Genomic DNA, 23,738 nt, shown 5'->3' with positions numbered 1-23,738 from the left:
GGGATATAGAGAGCCGGCAGCTCCTTTGCCCCGTTGCGCCTCCCCTCTCCTTTCGGTAATCGTGCTCTATTCAGCAAGAGGAGCTGGTTGGCTGGTTGGATGACTTAAGACTCCATCCCCCTTCAGTCCGTATATGTGTGTGGGTGTGTGTGTGTGTGTGTGTGTGTGTATTCATCTTAGCACAGAGTCCATTCAGAGATTCAAGTTGTCATTTATATTGATTAAAACTGATTTCACAGAATGAAAAACTGGCCAATGAGTACGGACGAGCTGAGGCAAAAAGGATTTGGATGCTGATGAGGACGAGACTTCTGTCCTCCCTTCATTAGTTAGAATTGGCCTTTAATTAACCAATGTTAAAAGTCCCATAGAGAGTCAGGATGATTTAAACAATGCAATCAGATTGAACAATATGGTAAAAGATGATTATTATTATTATGGTAGGAATTCTAATGTTGGTGACTCATTATAAGCTCTCTTCTTGTGCCTTTGAGTTTAAAGCAAAACAACCTTTTAAAGGAATATGAAAACATTAATGTATGTGATGAATGAGCATTTAATACCTGCAGGCGCGATCTTTGGCACACAGGAAGCGACTAGTTAGCCGCAGGTTAACAACAGACATGGTCTTAACTCGTGGTGAGGAAGCTGGAGGCTGTGCTGTGCTGTGCTGGGAGGTCTGGAGGAAGAGCCTGAGGGGCCGATGGACGAGACATACCAACAGGAGCAGAGACAGAGACAGCACGGCCTGCCGCACATTATCAGCCAGAGGTGACAATCAGCAGGGAACCACAGGTCAGCCAACCAGGTGGTCCGATCTGCACCTCGTCCATTCAACTGCACCACGTAAGCACGAGTCCAGCCTGAGGGGGCTGTGGCTGGAGACACTGCGCTGGAGAAAGAGCTCCAGCAGCTGCTGTAGTAATTAATGCAACTATTTTAATAGGCCAGTGAAGTTCATTTTAAGGAGGGTTCCAGTGCTGTAAAATGAAGGCTAGATTTTTAGAGTACAGGTCCTTCTGCTACAGCAACACATGTGACACGTTGCTCCTATTGAAAGCTCTTTTTGTTTTGTTCATTCCTCGTTCTGCATACGCGACATGATGGCAGGCAGGTTCATCGCCACCAGCATTGTTGTCATGGTTATAGCACAGGTCAGCCCCCCCTGTCTGCATTTGCTCGCCTCACTGAAATGCATGAATCAGGTGTCTCGATGGTGCGATTCTGGGAGTCGAAAGGAAGAGGTGAGAGTTTTGGCCACACAGCAGGAGAGAGTGGCGGTTTTACGTTGTAAGTGAAGTGAAGAAGAATAAACTTGCATATTTTGTGTCTTGATGATCTTTATGCCTTGCAATTGAGCCTGAGAAAAAACGAAATGATGCACGTATGAGGAGGAGAGGATGATAGCGATCGATTTTGATGCAAACGTTTACGCAAATGGGGGCATCGGAAAGAGCAACAGTGAGAAAATAATTGGTTCTATGTCATTTAACAAGGAGAAGAAGAAATTAAAACAACAAGCCCAGAAAACACTGGCAACTGAGGTCTGTGTACTTAACAACATTAACCCATTAAAACAGTTTTATAGATGCTGATGCACAGTTAATCTGACCATAAAGATGCTACGGAGAAAACAATCTCTGAGTGAGTTTATGACTCCTGTTTCCCCCTTAAGGCCACACATAGTTCCCAGTGAGTGAAGCGAAGGAAAAAGGGGGATTGTTTTTAAGGAATGTGATTGAAATGAGTTGCATTGCCTATAGGGGATTGGAGTGTGCCTCTTGTCCGTCTGTTCTTATCATCCATTCCCGAGAAGGTGGTGATCGCTTTAGGAGCCATAACCGGGTCAACCCAATTATCTTTAAACGGTCAAAGTTTTTATTTTGAGGTATGTGTGGTTGTTGCGCATAGTGTGAGAACAGTTTTCTATTTGGAATAAATATTAGAATGAAAGCATGTAAAACATGAAAATACAACATACATAACATTTAAGATAAATAATGTTTAAAATAATTATAATATAATCCCTGGTCCAACTTTAAATAATATATATTTAAGGCATTTAATCTTTTATTGAGGATGTACAGTCCAGTTAATTCGTTTCAATATATTATACACTGTATCTTGTTTTATATAAATATGCCTAAATGTGTCTTTTCCTTTTCCCATAGCATAATTAAATCAAAGTAAAAATCTGGTCATTTTTAAAAATGTGTTTTTAAACATACACGCTTTCATCTATAACCGCCTTCATCCATATCTCAACTTGATCCGAGCACGTTGAACTCTAACACTGCAATGAAAGCACGGAGTCTAACACTTCGGTGTGTTGGCCAGTCATAAAAAGATTGCAGAGTTGACAATAGAAACTCTGCAGTCTCCACATCATCACCTTTTTATACCTGCAATTGTTATATTTCCTTTCCCGCCAAACAGACTTTCCACTGGGCAACCCCGTTCTATGACACCTTATTATGTACAATAGAGAGTGGATTGCCTTGCGACGGAGACACAAACAGCGATCTTAGCCCGGTGTCTCCCTCAGCTCCGCCCAGCCGTATCGCGAGCATGCATGAGTCACGGACACAAGGAGCAGGTCCTTCGCAGATTACAGAGCGATCTCCTCCCTCCTCCTCGGGGTAGAATTAGGTCCCGTTAACTAAGGCCCTAACTAGTTCATCTGTGTCAACGATGACAAAGTTGATTCCATTAGTGGGTTGTGCATTCGTGTTTTTAGAGTGGAGCCGTGTGTCATTTGACACAAGCTTGTGTCTTGTAATTGGCCCATTACAAACAGCGGTAACATTTATGGCTGGTTACTCATGTACACACACACACACACACACACACACACACACACACACACACACACACACACACACACACATGGGTAAGTGATTGAGGGGAAATTTCGCAGGAGCAAAGGTACATTCCAGAGGCTGGTTGCGATATAGATTGGACTTGGAAATGATCCAGAGGAAAGTGCATATAAAGAGCAACCTCTGCACGCATAAACAGGCAGCCTCACATTGACACGGAGAAAGAGTCGGACACACACTTTTTACACACTTTCACTCCTTGTTCACCGGAATATCAAGCAGCAAAGGGAGGCCAAGTACAGCAGCCATACTTACAGCTTACAGCTGCATGCAGCTGCTCTTTTATAGGGACGATTACTAGCAGCCATTTACAGGCCTTCATCTCTCTAACATGCATAGCAACTTGAGGGGGGCCTCCCAGCACCCCTCAGGACCCCTTTCCTTTCAGGCACTATAGGTGTGCAGGCATTCAGGGGGCACAATGCCCAAACTGCTCTTTCATAGGCCAAGGCGACCCCTGAGATCAAAAATTAAACCACATGCACATTGCATAAATGCAAAAAGCTGGTGGTACAAGGTATGCAAGGCAAACTTCCAGCTGCAACACATTATACATTACAGCAGTACTCTTTGGTTGTTAAGGGACCGCGGCATCCTCTCTTTGTGATCTCCAGATCCGTCAAACTGCGGTCTGCTCTTGTCATAACTGCGCCGTGACTATTTTCCCTACGCACTCCTCCATGAAAGCCATCCTTAGAGAGCTAGAAATGGGTGTTCGGTGTGAAGGAGAAATTACACCAAAGAGAGAAAATCCTGCGAAGACACTGGAAGAAGTCCGAGTGTGTGTGTTTCAATGTGTGTGTTTATGCACGGTCCTTAGCATCCAGGTCCTGCAGGCTCTAAGGTCAGACCCCCTAATTTAGGTCATTGTGCACCAGTGCGCTGTGTATGCGTCTTAAAGTCTTAGCTCCAGGTGTTGAATGGATATCCCATTTAAAAAAACAAATCAGTCTGGCAGCCCAGGTATGAATAAACCCACACACCCGTTATATATGTGGTTATCTACACTGAACAGACAAACCTGTGCACTAACACTCACACACCTGCACTCTCTCATGCGCATTCTCCAATTTCCACAAATGGACAGAAAGACATGAAGCAATTCAGGCACAAGTCCTTACATGCAGTTCCCCCTGTACAAGGCTCCCTTTCCCCTAAAAACACTGCCTCTTTATTCTCTACGAACAAAAAAAAAACACTCTCTCCTTCTGCACACACACGCTCACACAGAAAATGGGGACTTCCAGCCACTGAGAACGTAATTGTCGGTGCTCTGTTGTCTATCAAGACCTGACCTTTTCAACATGTGTGTGCCGTGTTGGGAGCTAGCGGGGCGGTGGGGAGCGGTGGGGAGCGGTGGGGAGCGGTGGGAACCGGCGAGGAGGAAGACGGGGGTCTCCCTGGCTCTGTGGTGGTCTGACCCCCCCCCTCCTCCCACTCTCTCCCTTTCCTTTCTCCACTCCAACTACCCCAAAATACTGGGAACTCCTACTGCGTCCCCATGTTCTGTGGGCTCGGGGCTAGTGAGGGGAGGACATGGCCAACCCACAAATCAGACTTCTGGCAGGGGGACATCAAAGGCGGAGCAGGAGGACGGGGAAAGGACAGGGGGAGACAGAGCTGCCCTGTCTCGCGGCGGTCCCAAAGGGGATGGAGGAAAATTCAAGCTCCGTGTGTAGAGCCCAGACGTTATAGTGACACAAATGTACACTTTCTGCTGGTGCCCCTGGGATAATATTTGACTGGTATTGCCTTACATAAATCTGGCCCAGTAATAAGGGCATTAAAGAATGAAACATACACAGGGACCAACTCATAATAAACACATGTGGGTTTAGAGGATTAAGCATCAATGATAAGGGGAAAGAAACGGCTTTGGCTAGCAGAGAAAAGTCCTCCGAAAAAAATTGCAAGAAAATTAAGGGTCACAAAGTAGATGTGTGTTTAATACGAGAGCCTTTCATGAAAAGTCATTTTAAAACATTTCACAAGCAAAATCGATCACTCACAGGTTCACAGACAAGTTGCCTATATGACATGACAGACAAGCTCAACTCTCCGAGGGGGCACACACAGCTTTCCTCAGAAATGTATTAGGGGCCTATAAGCCCATAATTACAGCAATTGGCATGTCATAGGGGGCTTCACTTCGTTATTTACCCTTCCGTCTTTCACTAGCTATATAGGCCGCCCAGCTTAGGATGTAGGCACCATGAGATGGGGGAACTGATGGTGGTCGAGAGAGGATGATGGTGGTGATGTGCATGTGGGAGGGGGCAGGGTTCTGTATCAGGGGGATTAAGGGGAGATTTCTGCTTGACTTGAGTGACGTTAGTTATCCGCGACAGAGATGAAGAGGAAAGACTTGGATGGAAGGAGGGGGGGAGCAAGAGTGAGGAGACTAAGAAGGGTTGCAAGGGTTTAAAGGACAATATACCAAGGAAAGAAAACCCCTGGATTAAAGGGTGATTACGACCAGTTAGAGCCTCCATTTTGGTGCACCTGGTTACTCAACGTTTTTGTCGTGCCTATCGGCCCCGGGGCCCAACTGGCTTGAGGTGCCATGACGGAGCGAGGCCCTGAATTGAGTTTAAGATTTCCCTCAACAAAGCGCCATTCCTAGAGCAACCACACCTAACTAAGCAAAGTACTTAACCTGCAGGAGGGAAGCCCTACTTTGTTTATGGGCCATTTTGCACGCATTGTGTCAACGATGAACGGTTTTAATGTGAGCCTCTTACCCCAAAGAGCTCCCAGGTCTCTCCTCTGGAAGACACACAAAAGACGCTGTTAAAAATAAATACAGAAGGATTTTGGCTCGGTAATTATTGTTGCTTTTATTATTGGAAGCAATTAAAAGCGGTACCCAGATCATGCGTTGAGGCACGTTTGTTAGCAAATGAGAGACAGTGAAAAAGAGAGAGGGGAAAAGTGAGAATGGAGTCGGCAAGGGAAATGTCACCTTCCAATGGTTAACGTCCAAATCCGGTGGCCCTCCAGGAAGCTCCATGAGCAATGTTTGCATTCATGCATGTGTGCGTGCATATGTGGTTGAAGAGAGGTTGGTTGTTGGAACCTGACCCAAATTGGAGAAATTACTTTTTTTGGTCCCCAAGCCTTTCATGCCAGCCCATACTGTCATTATGGCACACAGACCACAACCATAATGACACCTCTCTTCCTCCTCCTCCTCCTCCTCCTCCTCTTCCTTCTCCTACCACGACTCCAGATGAAGTGTCAAAATCCCACGGCAGCAAAAGATCACAACAAACTGATTATCAACAGGAAGTGGCTCCATTATGGGCTTAAAGATGGGAGAGAGTGCTCTCTGGTTACAGCACTCACTCAAATCCACACATTCCAGTAAGGTTTAGGGAGAGCCGGGTCACCCCTGTGGCTGTGCTCCCCACTCACTGCCTCAGCCCAGGGGCATCGCTCAGGGTGCAGCTGGGATAGTGAAGGTATTTGGGGGTCCTTCAGGAGGGGCCAGGAGGGTTGTGGGTGTAGAGGTCTGGGCTGGAAAATCAGAGGACACTTGGCAGCCTTACGCTTGTGACTTTGCACACCTGCAGAGGCTGGCTGTGTTTTGGGGGAATAATAAGGTGAATCTTCTGTAACGTAAGGTTAGACTTAGCAAAGCAGTCGCATATTATACACTCCAACAACTTGGTAAATCCGGGGAATTCAGATGTTTCAAGTGTTTTAACACACAAAGCGGAGCATGTGTAGCCATTAAAGTAATTTCCTCAACAGGGAATATTTGCTATTTGCATTTCTTGATCTTCCTAATGTGATTCGAACAGCGTTAACTACTTTTCTGATCTGCATTCAAACCCCCTAACGATTCCTCCGAGAGTAGGAGGGACTGAAAAAAGGAACAATTGAGACAATCGCTGAGCCGCCTCCCCATGGATTGAAGTCAGAGTTGAAGTGAAGAGATGGATTGTGCCGGGTTGGAATCAATGTGGGCAGGAGACTGCCGAGTCATGTGCAATATGAAACATCTAACTCAGAAAAATGTTACTCACCCATTCTTTTCCCCTCGAGCATGCAGAATATTGGGAGAACATTTCAGTGTATTGTTTTTTCTACGCATAGTTTGGAGGCGGGTCACCGAGGCTAAGTTAGCCGGGAAGAGCTTTGAAACCGAAGCCAACATCTAGCAACTCAGGGAGGCCTGGGCTCAGTGTTGGTACATGTATACATGTGAATTATTTACTTGTCGTCCAGCAGGAAATGAGGAACGATAACAAGCTTGGGAAAGAAAAGATGAAAAACAAATAGATGGTATCTAATCCCCTCGTTCTTGCTGTTCAAACTGCCCTTAAAGACAGCAGCAGGAAGTGGGACAATAATTTCAGCTACTTAAGAATTGACTCGTGACTGTTGCTTGTACTATAAAGATGATTGCTTTGTTAAAGGTGCTAAATCCAAACGCACTCTTGAACGCTAATTCAAAGGATTATCCTTATTTTTTTACACTATCATACAAGGTGCCACCGACCACTAAAACATTTTTACCCGTCCATACATGGCAGGCAGAGCTTACGGTCAGGGGTTAAGTGTCTTGCCCAAGACAAATCACAAAGGGACTCCACACAGAGCAGCACAAAATCAAATGAGTCTGACCAGTAGCCGTATCAGTATCTGTAGCCCGCTTATCTCACCAAACTAACGTTGCTGAGGAATGTATGCAACCAGAGAACAAAATATTTTTGAGTTTGAGGTTTTGAGTCACAAATTTGATATATTTTGTTCGCAAGTCCAACAATGTAATTGGAGTAATTTTTTTTTTCTCTATTAAAACCACAATTGACCAAGTTGCTGTTTAACTGAGCCGGACCTTGTGATGATCTCCTGACCCAGTTTTTGACTCTCTTTCTCCCCATGACCTCGGCTCAACACCCCCTCTCGTCCCTAACCTTTCAATCCCATCAGCCTCACTATTGCTCAATCACCTGTGCCCGGGCCTGGATGGTGACCTTTGACCCGAGAAGGTCACGATTATAGCTGAAAATCAGAGCAGCAGACTTGCGGACCGGGCGGAGATGAGATGCCCCTGGGTGGAAAGCGTCAACCCGAACAGGCTGAACTCTGGATCAGTCAGGTTGCTACACCCAATAAATCAATTAAAGACAAGAAAAGAGCTGCGTATCAAAGGCTTTGGTCATTAGCAGGCGGTTGGGGGCTGGTTTGTAGGGAACGTGGAGGAGGCAGAAGGCAGGGAAATCAGTGGAGGGTGCAGTGTTGTGTTGGCAGGCATTTCAATTAGCCAGGATCTCCCCAAACAAGGGATAGAAGGCAGCAGGAATGGCAGCTATGGGAACACAGAGCAGGAGGAGAGGACAAAAGAGAGAGAACCAGGGAGAAAGAGAGGGGTGAGGGGGGCCTCGCCCGGGGGCTACGCTCACTGTGCCAGATCTAAATATGCTGCACCAAATAAAACATCCTCTCATGAGATCATGGGGGACTGTGTCTACTTATGGGATGCAACAAATACACACATACACACACACCGACAGACACACAAACATACCAAATCACTCCCAGCCATCTTATCCTGTAAATTGTTGGCAACCTTTATATAAAACTTGGAATTTGGAGGGATTCATCCTCCTATAAACGAGGAGGCAAACGTTCCCATGCTGGAAATAAATTCTTTAAAATATTTCGGTGGTTCCCAGCAGACTTCACACCACTCAAGGGTGCATTTAAAAGCCAAAGAAGAGCATGTTACCGGTCAATATAGTTGGCACGGCATTTCTTGCATGATCATTGCCTCTGCATCCTTTGTGTCTCCTCCTTCTACTCACTGAGTCTGGCCTTCTTGTTGGTTTGGAAAGGAAGCACACAATGAAAACCTTGAGGTATTCAAGTCTTTAGTGGCCTTATACTATCAAGACTAACAAACACTATAATTAAGCCTCAAACCCTTTTACTTCTGTGATTGGGGAATTTGTGATCTTCAGCGACGAAGCCTTAAAAGACATTATTAATATAATGAACCTGTATTCAGCCAGGATAATCCTATTAAGATTTTTAATCTCCTTTTCAAGCTCCTTCAAGATCCCAAAAAAATACCTAATTGCAGCTAATGAAAGTGTACTTTTTTATATAGAAAAGCAAACCAACTTTGGCATGTATCAAAAATATATGTGCCATCTTTCAGCCACGACGAACATTTTTGCAGTGCTACAATGAAAGTGAATATAACTGAGAAACTTTAAAAGGCTGTTTTTTACTTTACTTTAGTGTTGATGAGCCTCTCGTAGCCCAGTGATCATTTCTCTTTCTTTGTGAAAGTGCGATTATCTTGTGCGAAATGTATTTGGCCTCACTGTTTCAGGCGCAGTGGGACCTGCATGAGACATATGACGGATTATAGTAGTGTGAACGCATAAAGGACTCAGGCACAGAACTGAGTGACCTAAAAGTTGGTGAAAAAGAGCCTGTGTGTGTTCTTACCTGTGTTATCTTCTTCCAACACTGACAAAGTGCCGTGGGATCAAGGATTCATATTAGTGCTCTGGCCCACCCAGCATGGCACAGTAATGGCACTGTCTAATCATGTGCTCATGACACACACACACACACACACACACACACACACACACACACACAGCTCAGCTCAGGTCCACTTTTCATTCAGATCATACCAGTAACATTAAGTAGGCTTTCTTTTGGAGAGACAATCATGGTAGTGGGTTAACAAAATCCCAGCTCATGCTCCGCTCACTAGCCTTTGTCAAACCAACCGTCAATCTCAATCCACTGATGAAGCATGGTTGCCATGGAGACTGCCCCGTTGACATGGCAGCTCAGGACCTGTCAGGATGGCCTCCAAAGCCGTTTTGGACATCTTTCTTAGACTCAAGTTTTAATGTTCACTTTTGACCTTGAAAATAGTAGTTTGATTGAATAATCACAGCTCAAGGTCCACCTACAAGCATTTCCCGGACCTCAGCCATAAATAATATATATATATATACCATTTCTATGGAATATTACCTCCCTTTAGCACCTAGAACAACCTCAAATTTCTCGCCAGCAGTACTCAAATGTTATGGTAGTTGGAAATAAGTGAGATGAGAGAGAGGGAGAAGATTGAAATACTTGTGGATGTTTTTCTAAGTCAATAATGGTTAACTACCATTTCTGGACGCAGGTTTTTGTGCTGGAAATCACAGTCTACAGCCGTGAAGATGGAGGAGCAATAGTTGTTTCCCTGAGCTGGTGTGTTTGTGTGTTTATTGTCAAAGCGATGAAGTGTGTGTGTGTGCATGTGAGGGGAAGAGGGGGGGACTAAACTGAATGTTGGCGAGTTGGGGGCACATTCCTTAGTTGATTTAGTGGGCATTAAGATGAAGAGGAATGTGTCAAAGCTGTAGAGGCTTTAGTCCATCGTGGTGCTAACTGGCTGGGAGGAACTCTATCAGCTCAGGCTGACGGATGAGTGACACTTGGCTTAATGTGAGAAGGATGGAGGGCAAAGAGGAGCGGATGGAGCCAAATGGAGAGAAGGGAGGACCGGGTGGAGAGGAGGTACCTGTAGGACGAAAATGTGAAAAGTGAGATTGAAGAAGACAGTTTGTGCTTTGTAGAAGTACAAGGGAGATTACCAGAGATGAAATATTTAGGGGATTGGTGGGAAAGAGAAAGAACTAAGTCCAGTCAGGAGAAGAGGAGAAGATGCCAGAAGTTGGGATAGAAAAGAGTCAAATTCACCCAGAGACAGAGGGGCTGATGTGAAAATAATGATTTAAATCCAGAGGATTTCAGAAGCGTATCTTTATTTGCTCAAGATGGTTTGATAGTTGAAAGAAAGACATAAAGCGAGAGAGAATATATAAAGATTCTGGTCAGGTCCCATTTTATACATCAGTTGCTGGGTCAGTTGTGCAAGTTTTGACAAAATACAGTAGATCAAACAAAAGCATCACAAGTATATTATTCTACTTTACATACGTAACATTTAAGTCATGTGTTAAAAAGAGCTAAATCAAAAATCCATATCGACCCAACGTTACAAACTCTCAAGTGGTGCAAAAGCTTCTCTATATCTAGCAATATATCAGAATAAAATCCAAAGCGTCAGAAAAGACGTCTGTGTTTGAGTTAAAGAATGAAATTGTCCTGAGACAGTGCAGGTATGCAGTAAGCATGTACGGTATTGTTGAGTGTTTCCTGTCAGTGTGTTTCAGACTCTGTTTGTGTGTTTGCAAACTGCACCGATAACACTGCCGCAACTCCCAGATCAGACTGGAGCCCTTCAGGGAGAGACGGGACGGATACCCTTTCTCAACAAAACTCTTGTTAGTTAATTTGGCAGATATAAATCTTATATTAAAATCTTGACTCAACAACCCATTGTCGTTAACAAACTTATTATTATTATTAAAAGCACACTTAATTCGCACTACAAAAGGACCGGCTAAGTATTTAATATTCTTCAAAACTGCACATCTCTATTTCGGCGGTATGGGGGGTCCCTGTAGTGCGGGTCTGATTTGATCTAGAAAGTGCACCACGCACAACCAGAGGTGAAAAAAAGGCAAAATACAACTAGCGCAAAAAATAAATGTGTACTCAAGTCCTCCCACTGCACATAAACATGACTTTACATCTTTCTCATTTCCTGAATTCATCGTACCTTTCGTGAATTCATGAATGTGCAAATGCCAGTCTAGAAGCATGCATCACATACAGTTGCCACTTATGAGTCATTTACAGTATCTCATTAGTTGAATTATCACCGTCCTCACTCTGACTTTTACACTCCTGCATGTTGGTTTTGACATAAAGCTACGCGACAGCACAGGTCAAGTGCAAAAGATCGAAGAAAAAAAGAAATAGCGCAAAATGGGGGGGAAAAAAGGCAGTAAACGAGCACCCTGTAGTCTGTGGATGTAAAACCCATGTCCTTCCCCCCACATCCTCACCCGTTATCACCCACCCACCCAAACTCTGCTGATGCTGCCGACCCAGCCCCCCCGCTGGTGGGGCCCACAGGGGCCGACGTGTCACACGGTGAGGGAGATGAAGCTGTTGTATCTCTGGATGTTCCTCTTGAGGATCTCCGAGCAGGGCCCCAGCACTCGCTCGAAGCGGGGCCGGTCCAGCTTCACGCACTTGAGCGGACCGCGGGCGACGACGGTTGCCGCCCTGGGGCGGTTCAACAGGAGGGCGATCTCACCTGGAGGAGAAAGGAGAGGCGGCAATCAGTTGATTATCTGCAGAAAAATGTAGTGGTCTGTGATCGCGTCCGGATGTGAAGACGAATGTTGTCGTAGGAAGTGTGAGATGCATGCAGGCGGTAAAACATGTTGTAAACATTTGTCTGGTGCTAAAAGATCGGAGATCCCGACAGAAGCATGTGAAGCAAATTCGATTTAAGCCTTAGTATTCTCTATTTTAAATTCTAATGCAATTGATACTTTAAAACGACCTCTTGCTGTAAATCTGTTTTTGGTGGACAGACAACAAACAGAAGAAGATGTTGAGAAATCATACACGCTTGAGTAAAGAGTTAAATTATTCATGCGAAGACAGTTAATTCTAAGCATTTCCATTTTTATTCCGATTTTATTTCTTAGAGCTGAAATAAAATGCAAATTGATTAGTCAATACCCGGAAAATGAACCGGCAAGCATTTTCATAATCATTTTCCAATCATACACATAATCTGTGAAAGAATGGCTGTTTCTAGCTTCTTAAATATGGATATTTACAGGTTTTCATGTTTTTTTTAGCACTGCTAGTAAGAAAAAGCAACACATTAAAGATGAACATTTTGGGATTAATAATGGGCATTTTTCCCAATTACCATTGTGATTTTTACCAATTGATTAACTCTTGATGAATAGACAATGACGATGACAGTTATTTGCAAACAAACATAATATTGCAGCAGATTTCCTTTCTCTATTATCCAGTTGATTCAAAGTGACAAACAATTTCCTTAAATTCAATGCATTTGAATTACAAAAAATCGGAAAGCAAAATATTTCCCATAAACAAGTGATTGTTTTGAGGCCTAGCTTTCTGTGTGTGCTGCCCAGCTCGGATGGAAAGGCTTCCTCGGCCCAGAGACACTCACCAAAGTAGTCAGAAGGTCCCAGGCGTCCCACCTCCACGTACTCCTCGTTGTCAGACCTGCGCTGCAGGACAGAGGCTATTCCCTGGAAACAGAACAAGAAAAGCAGAGTTAGAGGAAAAGGAAAGAGACAAGATGCAGAACAAGTAAAAATAAGGAGGACGGCATGCTGGTGAAGTAAGATGGAGGAAAGTGGGGGATGGGGGGGGGGGGGGGGGTGAGAAAAAGAAAAAGAAAAAAGAAGGGGGGGTGATTTAACCAGGGACTGAAAATTGTCAGGGGGATTAAGCCGAGGAGAAATTCCTCTGCTTCATAAGAACACAGGTGCACAGGATTTAGCTCGCTTTCCTGTGGGACGGACACCTGTTCTGTTGGACGCGTATGAGCAGAAACACAAGACGTCAGATATTCCAACGGGCTGATTGGTTCTGCTTTATTTCCTCCAGAGTGTAGTACAGAATAGCGTCTAAACCGTTAAGAGGCTGCAGTTATTCCTCAGTGTCTCCATAACGTAATCCACGTTATCAGCATTCGCCCACAAAATGGAAACAACTGTCCTGTCCAAGAGTGATCACGCTGGCCCTTACTTACCCCCAAAGCACTAATAATCTCATGCTCCAAATGCCCGTTGCTAACCAGCATATGTTATTCTGCATTTGCAAAAACACAACGCCAGGCAACGACAACAAGCAACGCAGACACGCGGAGGTATTACGCAGTGAGACACAAACTCGCACGCAAAACGCACGTACGAAACACACGGTGAGAAAATCAGCAGCTGAGCTCTGCTGGACAAACTGACCGCGGACCTCGTCACGCATATCACCAGCTCGCCGGTTGCTGTTGTGTGAGTGAGTCATCTAGAGAGTACAACACAGGAAGTTTGATTTCCGTTGTCTATGCCCAGCAGATGATAATAGTTCATTCTATCACATCCTGCAGCTGCTGACAAAGTGTGTGTGTGTGTGTGTGTGTGAATGAGCTCATGTTTGAATATTCATCTTTGCTTATGGCCACATCAACACTGGGCAACACATTAACGTCTATTAACGTGTTGGCTCACGAAGGTAGAATATGTGTTTTGTCGTCTCGACATTTTGCATGAGCTTAAATTCAGCTGCAAGTAGGTAGCAGGTAAGAAATCAAAATCAAACTTCCCAGCTTGTCTTGGGCGGAGTCGTACAACTGCTCTAATCCCTCTCTGCTCCCTCTGCCCCTTCTGACCAGGCTAATAATGTTAAACGTGAATATAATGAGCTTTAATGAGAAACTGCCAGCTCTTTACCGCTGCAGCACAAAGGTGTATTTCGTTGAAAAGGGGATTTGTGCCTTAAATGAATTGTTCCAAGTAATTGGGGCGTAGTGTGTGCAGGACATGGCTTTGATGAGCTGTCTCGTACTGCCATGGGCACCACGCGCGTGCTGCAGCGCATCGGAGTTGATTATGGGGTTGGAAGGAGGGTGGTGACAATGGAGCATCATATGGCTGATGTTGCATCGTGAACAGTGAGGCAGAAAGTGAACACAGGATGATAAGAGCTCGCCAGACTGCCGAAAATGCAGTACACCTCCCCTCCCTCCCTTATTAAGGCCGCCACTACCCCATCGGATGGGAGGATTTGGGCTGAATTAGAATCAATCTCTATCCCGCCCATTCTGAATAATAAATCATACTTTGCACCATCTCCCATTCCTTGTGTAAACTCAGCAGCAACCAGTTTCATCAAAGTTCAGAACTGCCACCAAACAAGCAGTTTGAGCGAGAAGTGGAATTAAAACAAAGCACGCAATGTGAATGGGGACAGTATGAAGGTGGGGTGGAGGCATTGAGGCTCTTGTGTTTACAACTGGTCGATTCCTCTCCTTTCCATTCATGTCCAAACAAAGAAAGTGAGACAGTGCAGCGCCGTCAAGTACAATAGTTCTTGCACAGGACTCTCCTGGTGTGGTCCAGATAAGCATCGTGTACTGTAAAGCCCTAGGGGCTCCTCTGCTACACAGATATTTCTTTTATAAACATTGAAGATCCTCCAAACCGCGGCGCCCAAATTGGGTGCGAAGGAGTGGAAACAACACGAGATAGCAGACGAGGAGAGACGGAGGAACAGAGAGTATGAATGAATGACATCACAGAGAAACAGAGAACGGAGAAAGGAAGTGAAAGTGTGAGCCAACGCCAGGTCAGAAGTAATAAATGATCACTGCTACCTGATATTGCTGTTATTAACCTGAGGGCACGTTTACACCCACTCGTATCCACACACAAAGATACATATCATATGCAGCAGGCAGCGAGGCGGCTTGCCAACAAAAAGCAGCATCCTGCATGGAGGAAGTGAGAAGCGTTTGATCAACAACAGACACACAGAGGGAGGAGGAAGAAGAGATGGAGGAAGAAAGGTGATATCCTAAGTAGCCTGTTCACGAGGCCACCCGGCACCAGCAGTGTGTCTGCACCTTCTCACCCAAACCTCAACACACATGAAAAAGACCTCAGAGCTGCACAGCTTCTCCTCAGAGATTCAAAGAGAAGTGACTGTGCGCTGTTGAGCCACATTAGTTAAAGTGGCCTTCACACACAGAGGAATTCTCTCTTTGGATCCCCTCGGTGTGATTACTTTCGTGCAGGAGGAAACATTTTTTCATATTTGCCAAAATATGTCAAACATACAGGGTCAAATATGAGGTGTGCGCATTGAGTTCCAGGTTGGATGATGGGAGGAGATGAGAGCAGACACTGACACCAACGCCTTGTGACCTGAAGGTTGAGGTTGAGCAGGATCGGCATTCAGCTGCAGGAGAGAGAGGTGGCTCATGGGAGCATTGCCAGGTGAGATGAATGGTTAAACATGCCGTGCTGAACTGGACCCGGAAGAGAGACGTTATTTTTAACACCACGTTTGAACACTTTAAATGTCATCTCTGAAAGTTCCCTTCTCCCTGCCGGCATTGATCGTAGGAGCGGGAGGAAGAAAGAGTGCATGCCGGGTGAGCAGGGGCAGATGCCCCGATGGAAGAAAAGGGAGCAAATAAAGAGAAGATGAGGATGAGGCTTCATGGCCCTGGAGTTCTGTAGAGGCTTGTTTGTACAGGGTGAGCACAAAAATGTAAACATTTCACTTGTCATTATGGATGAGCCATTCCTCCTGGCTGGCGAGGGACCTCCCCATCGGCAGCATGTCATTAGTGATTGTGGGCTTTGTTTCGGGATGATGCTACAAAACTGCAATAACAACAAAAGAGTGAGAAAGACACGTCTCAACTCGCTTTGATCAATAGAGATAAATGCAGAAAGGGGATGGCGAGTGAGGAAAGCGGTCACAACGCTTCTCCCCCGGCCTTGTATGTGGTCCTCTCTCTCGCTACCCCGTTTGACTCTTCCTTCCTTCCTCTTTCTCTCTCCCTCTCTCCCTCTCTCTCTCTCTCTCTCTCCCCCACTCACTCCCGGGAGGCTGGGTCTCCTGACCCCGTGTGAAAGTCAGCAACACACATTCCACACACAGTCCACCCTGCTCTGGGAAAGTCAGGGCCGTGCCGCACGAGGGATGGAGGGAGACGGAGAGGAAGCAAAGAGAGAGTGGCAGCTCGGGGGGGGATAGGAAGACAGAGAGACGAGAAAGAGGACACGGGACTGCTGTTGGGTGGGGCTCAGAGTGTGGTGTGACACGTTTGCTACCGGACTGAGATGGCGGCCCCACTAAGCTCCACGTCCGTCTCTCATCCTTTCCCTCTTCCTGCTCCTTCATCCTGTAATCCCCCAGATTCCTCTGCATAGCATGTCATTCTGCTCCAAGTGTGTGTCCCAAACCCCAAACGGCTTCATTTTCTGCAGTGAAACTGCTGCTAAGGTTAAAGGGTTTCTGAGGCCGGAGGAGCCTTCATTCGCAGGCTTCGAGCTTGACCAACACTGGTTGGATGATGTCTTCTAGAGTGTGCCTCCTTGTTCGCGGCGAAAGCTTTGTACGTGTGGAGGTTAATCAAAAGTGTGTTGGGATGACAGAGGCCCGAAGCTCCACAAAGCCTGCAGGGTAACGCCACCTGGCAGGCTGTCTGCAGGACAAAAGAATGCATCACAGCAAAAAGATTCTCACACAACACACAGAGACGCCGACGTATCTCACCTCCGTTATAATGAAGAAGTCGTCCCCGGGTTCTCCTTGCACCACTATCTTCTCCCCGTCCTCAAACTGAACTGGCTCCAGAGCGTCGGCCACAGTCAGACGTTCCCACTTATCCAAAGACTCTGTGAATAACGGAACAAAGCGCAATCGACTGAGAGGAAGATCAGATGCACAAATGCTCGATGTGTTTGCGTGTCTTCCATGGTCTTAGAGGATGTCTCCTGCTCATGTCCAGTAAGCTGTTGGGGAACGATAACACCTAACTCCGGCTAATCCAGTCATTCATCAGGGTCCATTATGTCGCTGACCCCCCCCCGCTCACTCCTCTCATGGAGCCGCCTGGAGAAAAAACACCTCCACACTAACTCCTTGATCTGTAAGACCTGTACTCTCATGATTATGGGCGGTGCTGACAGAGAGTTGTCCTGTGCTTGAGCATAAAATAATAAAAAAGATCTCACATCTTTATCGATCAGCGTGAGAGCAACGTTTGTTCAGTTAGTGGAATACATCCGAAGTGTTCTGAGTTGGCTTTATTCAAACTGAATATTTCCCTTCTGTTTTTGTAACATGGGATTTAGTTGTACTTCAAGGATGGGACTAGAAATATAATGGTACCACTTTTAATAATAACGTTAAGATGACATTATTTAAAAGAATAATTAAAACATTTAGATTCAATAAATTCTAGTAAATGTACTGTTTTGTATTAGATTTACAAATCCTGCAATATAAAACCTGTATCTTTCTTAACCTTTTTGATCCAAAGAGCCGAAGGCGGCATTTGTCTTAATGATTGTTCGACCACACAAACAGTGAAGTGGTTGGACTCCAGATATTTCTAGAAGCTGTTCACATAAAACCCCAAACAATCTGAAAAAATGTTCCAACCAGAGGAGTTTGAGCCACTCTGAAGTATTGATATTCATAAAAAGAGGATCCTGTATTCACCAAATGAAGTCATCCTCATTGCACAATTCAGAAGATTCTTGTTGCCTAATCTTAAAAGTCTATACATCTGTCATGCGGAATGTGACTTCTTTGCAGTGAAAACACTCGTGATCTTTACTTTTGTCGAGATAAAAGGATGACTGAGTGTTTTGATTTGACTAAGACGCGAGTTAGAAGCGTAAAACTACAGCCAAATCTCTTTGTCTGCGACTATTGTCTCCCGATGCGCTCAGTAACTGATCCCGGTGTGTATCTGTTTGTGTGTGTGAATGTTCTTAGGATTAACTTTGGTGAAGTCCGATCGGACGGAGGTGTCCAGTGTCCCCTCCGGTGGGGGCCCCCGGTGTCTGCCGGCCCCCAGATGGATGTCCTCTGTCTGGCTGCTAGCTAAAGGCAGCAGGTCCTATAGAAGTGATCCTTAACAGCTCGGCGCGTAACGTGATACACAAATGTGCCGACCAAAGAACCTACATTTCACGCTTGGCGGAGCCTGCACCCACTTGGATCACCTTGCTGCACCACATGCAGAGTGTGCACTCGGGGAATCGACCATTGGGATGAAAGACAAAGAAAATGTTGGTGTTTCCCCCCCCCCACCCCCTTTCCTCCCTCCTTCACTCCTCGACATCAAGGGCTTGTACCCAATTTCGTGGCTATCTCGGAAATCTAAGACAAACACAAACACGGCCGCCTCCTGCCCCTCCTCCAATTCAAAGCGGTTGAACGGAGAAGCGAGGCGACAGAAAGAGGAATGGAGAGAGGAAAAAAGCACTCGGGCAGAGGGAGGCGGGCGTTTGAATGCAGGCCTCGACAAGGCGGCCTAAAAAAGGGAGACGCAGAAGAAAGGAGGTGAATGAAAAGAGAGCAGGATCTCGCGGGGAGACGTTGTCGTCAGACCTGAATTGAGTGTATGTGTTTACTCAGGCAGTTAATAACTCTGCACAGGGGGCATGGCCTCGCTCCACACACACACACACCATCAAGTGGGAAGGGAGGAGACGTCAGTTCCAATCGCGACCTCTCTTTTAAAGTCTGAATGAATCTCATTGCCCCGTTCCTGCGACAGCAGCCCGTGTGGGCTTGTGTTGTCCAAATCTCCAGTGGGGAGAACGAGAGGCTTATCTCGACTCCGCGTTCTTTAATTGTCAACGCAGCGGCGCTGCAGAGTGTGACGGGCTTTAGTGTGAGCGGCGTGAGAAGATTAGGACTGTACACACGGACTCCACACGGCTGTGGGGCCCGTGTGACAACGTGCTCCTGTGTACATGTGGGCTAATCTACAGTATATGTCGGCCTGTGCAGCTTTAACTGCCCGACTCTGTGACCCGGTGTTTAAGATGAACACAAAACGCGGCCTACACAAATACACTACACTTTCTTTTATAAAAGCAGAAACTTTTTCATGACGGGGTCCGCTTTTTGTACATATTCATATGACTTACCGAGGATGGACACCTTGCTGAGGAATTCTTCATACATCTTTCTCTTCCTCAGTGTGCTTCCCTGAAAGACAAAAAGAGGAGAGACATTCACCCTTAGAGACTCTCTCTGATTTGCATGTATTTTACCGTTATTTAAAAATTATAATGTTTTAATGCTATTAAGAAAGAGTTTGAAAAGGTCTTCATGTTTATTTTCAGACCACTCGAATTGAGCAGAATTAAATGACAATTATTTTTTTGGTTTTCAACTGAAATATTTTGTATTTTTACATGATATGTGTAGGTTTTTATTTGACTTGAACTCATTCTTATACATTTTTATTTTGTTGATGTGGGTGTTCATTCACTGGTCCGGTGCAATCGAAGCACGTGACAAAAATCTAGCCATATGATACGTAATATTATACAGGATTTACAATTCAATATATTGTGATACATTAAAGAATATATTTTACAAGTGTATCAACATTTCCTCACACCACTACTGGTCATTAAGGCTTAGTCAAAACCCTAAAAATATCAGTCTTGCCATATTACATAAAACATTTAGAATAAAATCCAGTAGTGTGTGGTGCTCTTTCACTAAAAGTGTGAACAGAGTTCAGGGGGTCACACGGAGGTGTGTATCACTTGCGTGCTAATGTACACTGGGTGTGTGTGGTCTATCCCACCCAACAGGCATGGGGGACTTTCCCCTCGGTGCCTCTGCCATGAACATCAGGTGCTTCCTGACAAGTCTGGACCCAGAGGACCCCTTCCCTCGCTGCAGTCCTCCTTTCTTTTTACTCTTTCATTGCACAGGCCCAGTCGGAGAGAGAGGGAACATGAAGAGAAACAGGGCAGAGTGAGGAGAGACGACCTTGTCTGTCTCTGCATATGGAAGTGATATATTGAGACTTGGGGTGTCTTTAGTGCTTAAGTGCCCGAGTGCCGCTGCTGCCTCTAATTTCATATAATTTCCCATTTTGTCTTAAAAGGGGAGAAAATGTTCCCAAGTGAGCCAACGTCAAGCTCACATCGTAAACAACTTGATTAAAGGAATTCTAGCCTGCATCGCCTCCCTCCTGGATAAATGATTTGAGTGTGTGTGTGTGTGTGTGTGTGTGTGTGTGTGTGTGTGTGTGTGTGTGTGTGTGTGTGTGTTTGCATGCGGTGTCAGCGTGCAGTCTGTTATAAGTTCTGCTACTTATGTTTCGTTACTGTCTCTGCAGAGACAAAACGTCATGCTAATTCAGCGAGCAAATACAAACAGTCACACATGTAAACTCTAACCTGCGGCCTCACGCACCCGCAAACACACCCACCTCCCTCAAAAATGTCTCCTTATTTCATTGCTTCCCCACAGAGTTCCTCAGACGGCCTCGCTGAGCTTAAAGGCTTAGCATGCGTACACAACATTGCATTGCACGGCAGATCTGATTCATGCGACATGTGCAGCACTGCCCTTGCCCTGTTGGCCGTAATGTGTGGGCTCCTCGCGAGGTCACGGATGAAACCAGCCTCGGTGTCTGCTCGCTGTCTTTGGGTCTAGAGTCATCAAAGAGTTGAGGTGTGGAGCCGAAGCCAGACTAAACCAACCGTACCCGACGCCCCATCACTTTCATCTCTGCCCAATGCCAAACACATACAACCCCCCCAAACCCTCCCCATTTATTGATATAATTTCTCCTGGTCTCCTTTTGTTCTGTTTGTTGACAGCGGTCTGTCAGTCTGTTAATTACCTGTTCTGTATCTCTGCGTGTTTAAAGACTAAGACGACACAACAACCCGGGTAACATGCAATGGAGAGAGTGTGTCAATCAAAGGGAATGGCATTACACTGTTTTCTAGATGCACTCTCCTAACTAATGGAAAAATATAGACTGGCTGGAATGAAGTATAGTTTTCTTTGTCGACTGATCTTGATCAAGTGATTAATGATTAGTCGATATCAAATGAAATCAGGTTTCGAGATGAGGTTCTTAAAAGTGCATAATGCAGGAAGCAGAGATCCTATGCCTGATAAAGCAGAAAAGATTAACTAATGATTAAACTTGGAGTTTTACATTACAAAGCACCGAGGTCAGGATAATTGGCATAATGGCTTGTGACCTTCTCTTTGAAATGTAGCTCAACCCTCCTGACGAAGAACGTCGAAACAAAGCTTGATGTCTCCAGCAAAACGTCATCAAATTTGAGGCATCAATTTACTTGGATAACACAATTTCACCGTAACGTGTCAACTAATCCACTTGATTTAACTGACTGACTTATCTACTTACGTAAGTAAAGGCACAAATGTAAAACTGTTCAGGCAACTTATTAATTACACAATGTGGTGATCCAACAGTCAAACAGATGTGCACACAGTGAAAGTGCGGCACACCTTCCTGAGCTCCTGACTAACTGGCTGCAGACATAAGCGCACTGCGCAATGTGACAAAAACAGACACACATACACGTACTTGGACTCACAACAAATGCTCGTTGTGTTGGCCTGAGACGTTGCCAGAATACCGCACTATATTAAAACAGCTTTACAAATCATTGACAGCAATAATTAACTGCAGGTTCACGTAATTTAATTCTAATTCTACACCCCCCCCCCCCCCCCCCCCCCCCCCCCCGTCCCGCTGCTGCTTTAAGGAAGGAAGGAATGAGAGAAAGAAAGAGAAAGAGAATCCTCTCGAAGAAAGGTTACCGGGGCAGACTGTGCCCTCGGTTAAACTATGTGCTTAAGAGGTGACATGAGTGCGGGCCGAGCCTGTGCCAACTTTACATTGAGCTGAAAGGTCCAAACACGGAGCTTCTGCATCTCTGCCGGTTCAAACTGTTTAACATCCCGGCCGAATGTTCACTTCCGATGACGGCTTAGAAGGCACACGGGTGTTTGCGAGGTTAATTGGAGGCTCATCTCATTCATTCGGTGCAAAGTGGGAGGAACGTCTGAGGAGAAGCTCCGTCGGGCACAAAGACAGAAAGTAGTCTTTCTAACGGCACCCAAAATATATGTGCGAATCAGTATAAGAGCCATGGACAGTGCACCTTGTGTTTCCAGTTTAAACATTTAGACATTCCTGATAGATAAGCTCCTGGAGCTGGAAGTGTGTGTTGAGGTATTAGGGATGACCCTCTCCCTCCTTCGCAGACCTCCCTTTTTTCTCCATTCTTCACCTACCAACAGATCCCGAGGGACATAAAAAGCACAGGAATGCATGTGGGAGTGGGAATTTTGGGAATAAAAAAAAAATGTTTTAAGTATTTGAAGAGACTTAAGTGGTTGAGTGGGAGCAAATATAACAAGGGAGAAATCCCAAATGAGTCTAGAGAGTCTAGAGAGTCTACTACTCTACTTTATTATTGCCTTTAGTGTTTCTGTATTGCGTGCAAGTACGTGTGTGTGTGTGTGTGTGTGTGTGTGTGCATGTGTGTGTGTGTGTGTGTTGGAGGTCTGCCTTCATGTGTTCTCCCGGTTACAAAGAATCAGAAGACAGAGTTTTATGACTGTCAGGAGTTTTTTTTTACAGTGGCTCCTCGTGCCGTTTATGACATTCCTGCAAATGGTTTTTGATGAGTAAAACTGAGCAAACATTTCACAATTCATCCAGGTCCGAGCATGCGTGGGTTACGTTAAGGTTAGGGTTAGGCTTGGCGTTAGGGTTCGTTTGTACCATGAGGATACGTCGGTAGCTGTCTCGGTCGATTCCCCACAGTTTAAGATCAGTCTTGGCCTTGACGGTTGCGGCTCTGGGAGTCCCGTAGATCAGGGCCAGCTCCCCGAAACTGCCTCCTTCTCCGATACTGGTCACCCACTCGCCGTTCACATACACCTGCAGAAAGGACAAGGAAAAGAGTGATGAACAGGGTGTGGTGTATGCTTAAATGCTTCGGAGGATTGTCGATCAGTAGGAGTATTTCCTTATTTTTGTCATTCCGACCTCTGTGCCCATCCTGACACATCTTCCTGTCTCCTCAGTTTCCTGGCAGTTTGATAGGCCGAATAGTCTTGTCCCTAAGTTTATGATCCCCCACTAAGCCCCCAAATTAGACCCTCTAAAAGGCTCTCTATCCCTCAAATCCCTCTTTCCATCCCTTTTATTTCATCTGTCCGGTCTCTTTAGGACCTTGCCTTTGACGTGTGAGGGATAGAGGACAGAGAGCCGTGGTAGACTTTCTTTCTCTGTGTTCACATGAACATGCAAAGCTCGATGGAGGCCAGCCACTATAGCGCTATACAGACAACACAAGCTCATTGGGACTTATTCGGACTATC

At 45.5% G+C, this 23,738-nt stretch overlaps 1 protein-coding gene across 6 annotated transcripts in view; it reads right to left on the bottom strand.

The window, feature by feature from the left end:
- Positions 1-10,652: 10,652 nt before the first annotated feature.
- Positions 10,653-23,738, bottom strand: part of prkar1b (protein kinase, cAMP-dependent, regulatory, type I, beta) — a 48,983-nt gene continuing 35,897 nt past the window's right edge. For all 6 annotated transcript variants that reach the window (XM_040190851.2, XM_078083785.1, XM_040190853.2 and 3 more), the window contains 5 exons: positions 23,137-23,295; positions 19,487-19,547; positions 17,094-17,215; positions 12,976-13,057; positions 10,653-12,072 (listed from right to left, as the gene is read on the bottom strand). In XM_040190851.2, coding sequence (XP_040046785.1) covers positions 11,900-12,072; positions 12,976-13,057; positions 17,094-17,215; positions 19,487-19,547; positions 23,137-23,295 — 597 coding nt within the window. In that variant the 3' untranslated portion in view covers positions 10,653-11,899. The remainder of the gene's footprint in view (positions 12,073-12,975; positions 13,058-17,093; positions 17,216-19,486; positions 19,548-23,136; positions 23,296-23,738) is intronic.

This window comes from Gasterosteus aculeatus, chromosome 11 (assembly GCF_964276395.1).
Source record: "Gasterosteus aculeatus chromosome 11, fGasAcu3.hap1.1, whole genome shotgun sequence".
Classification (NCBI taxonomy): Eukaryota; Metazoa; Chordata; class Actinopteri; order Perciformes; family Gasterosteidae; genus Gasterosteus; species Gasterosteus aculeatus.
Note: the sequence above shows the minus strand (reverse complement) of the source record. Positions and strands in the feature narration are given on the sequence as shown.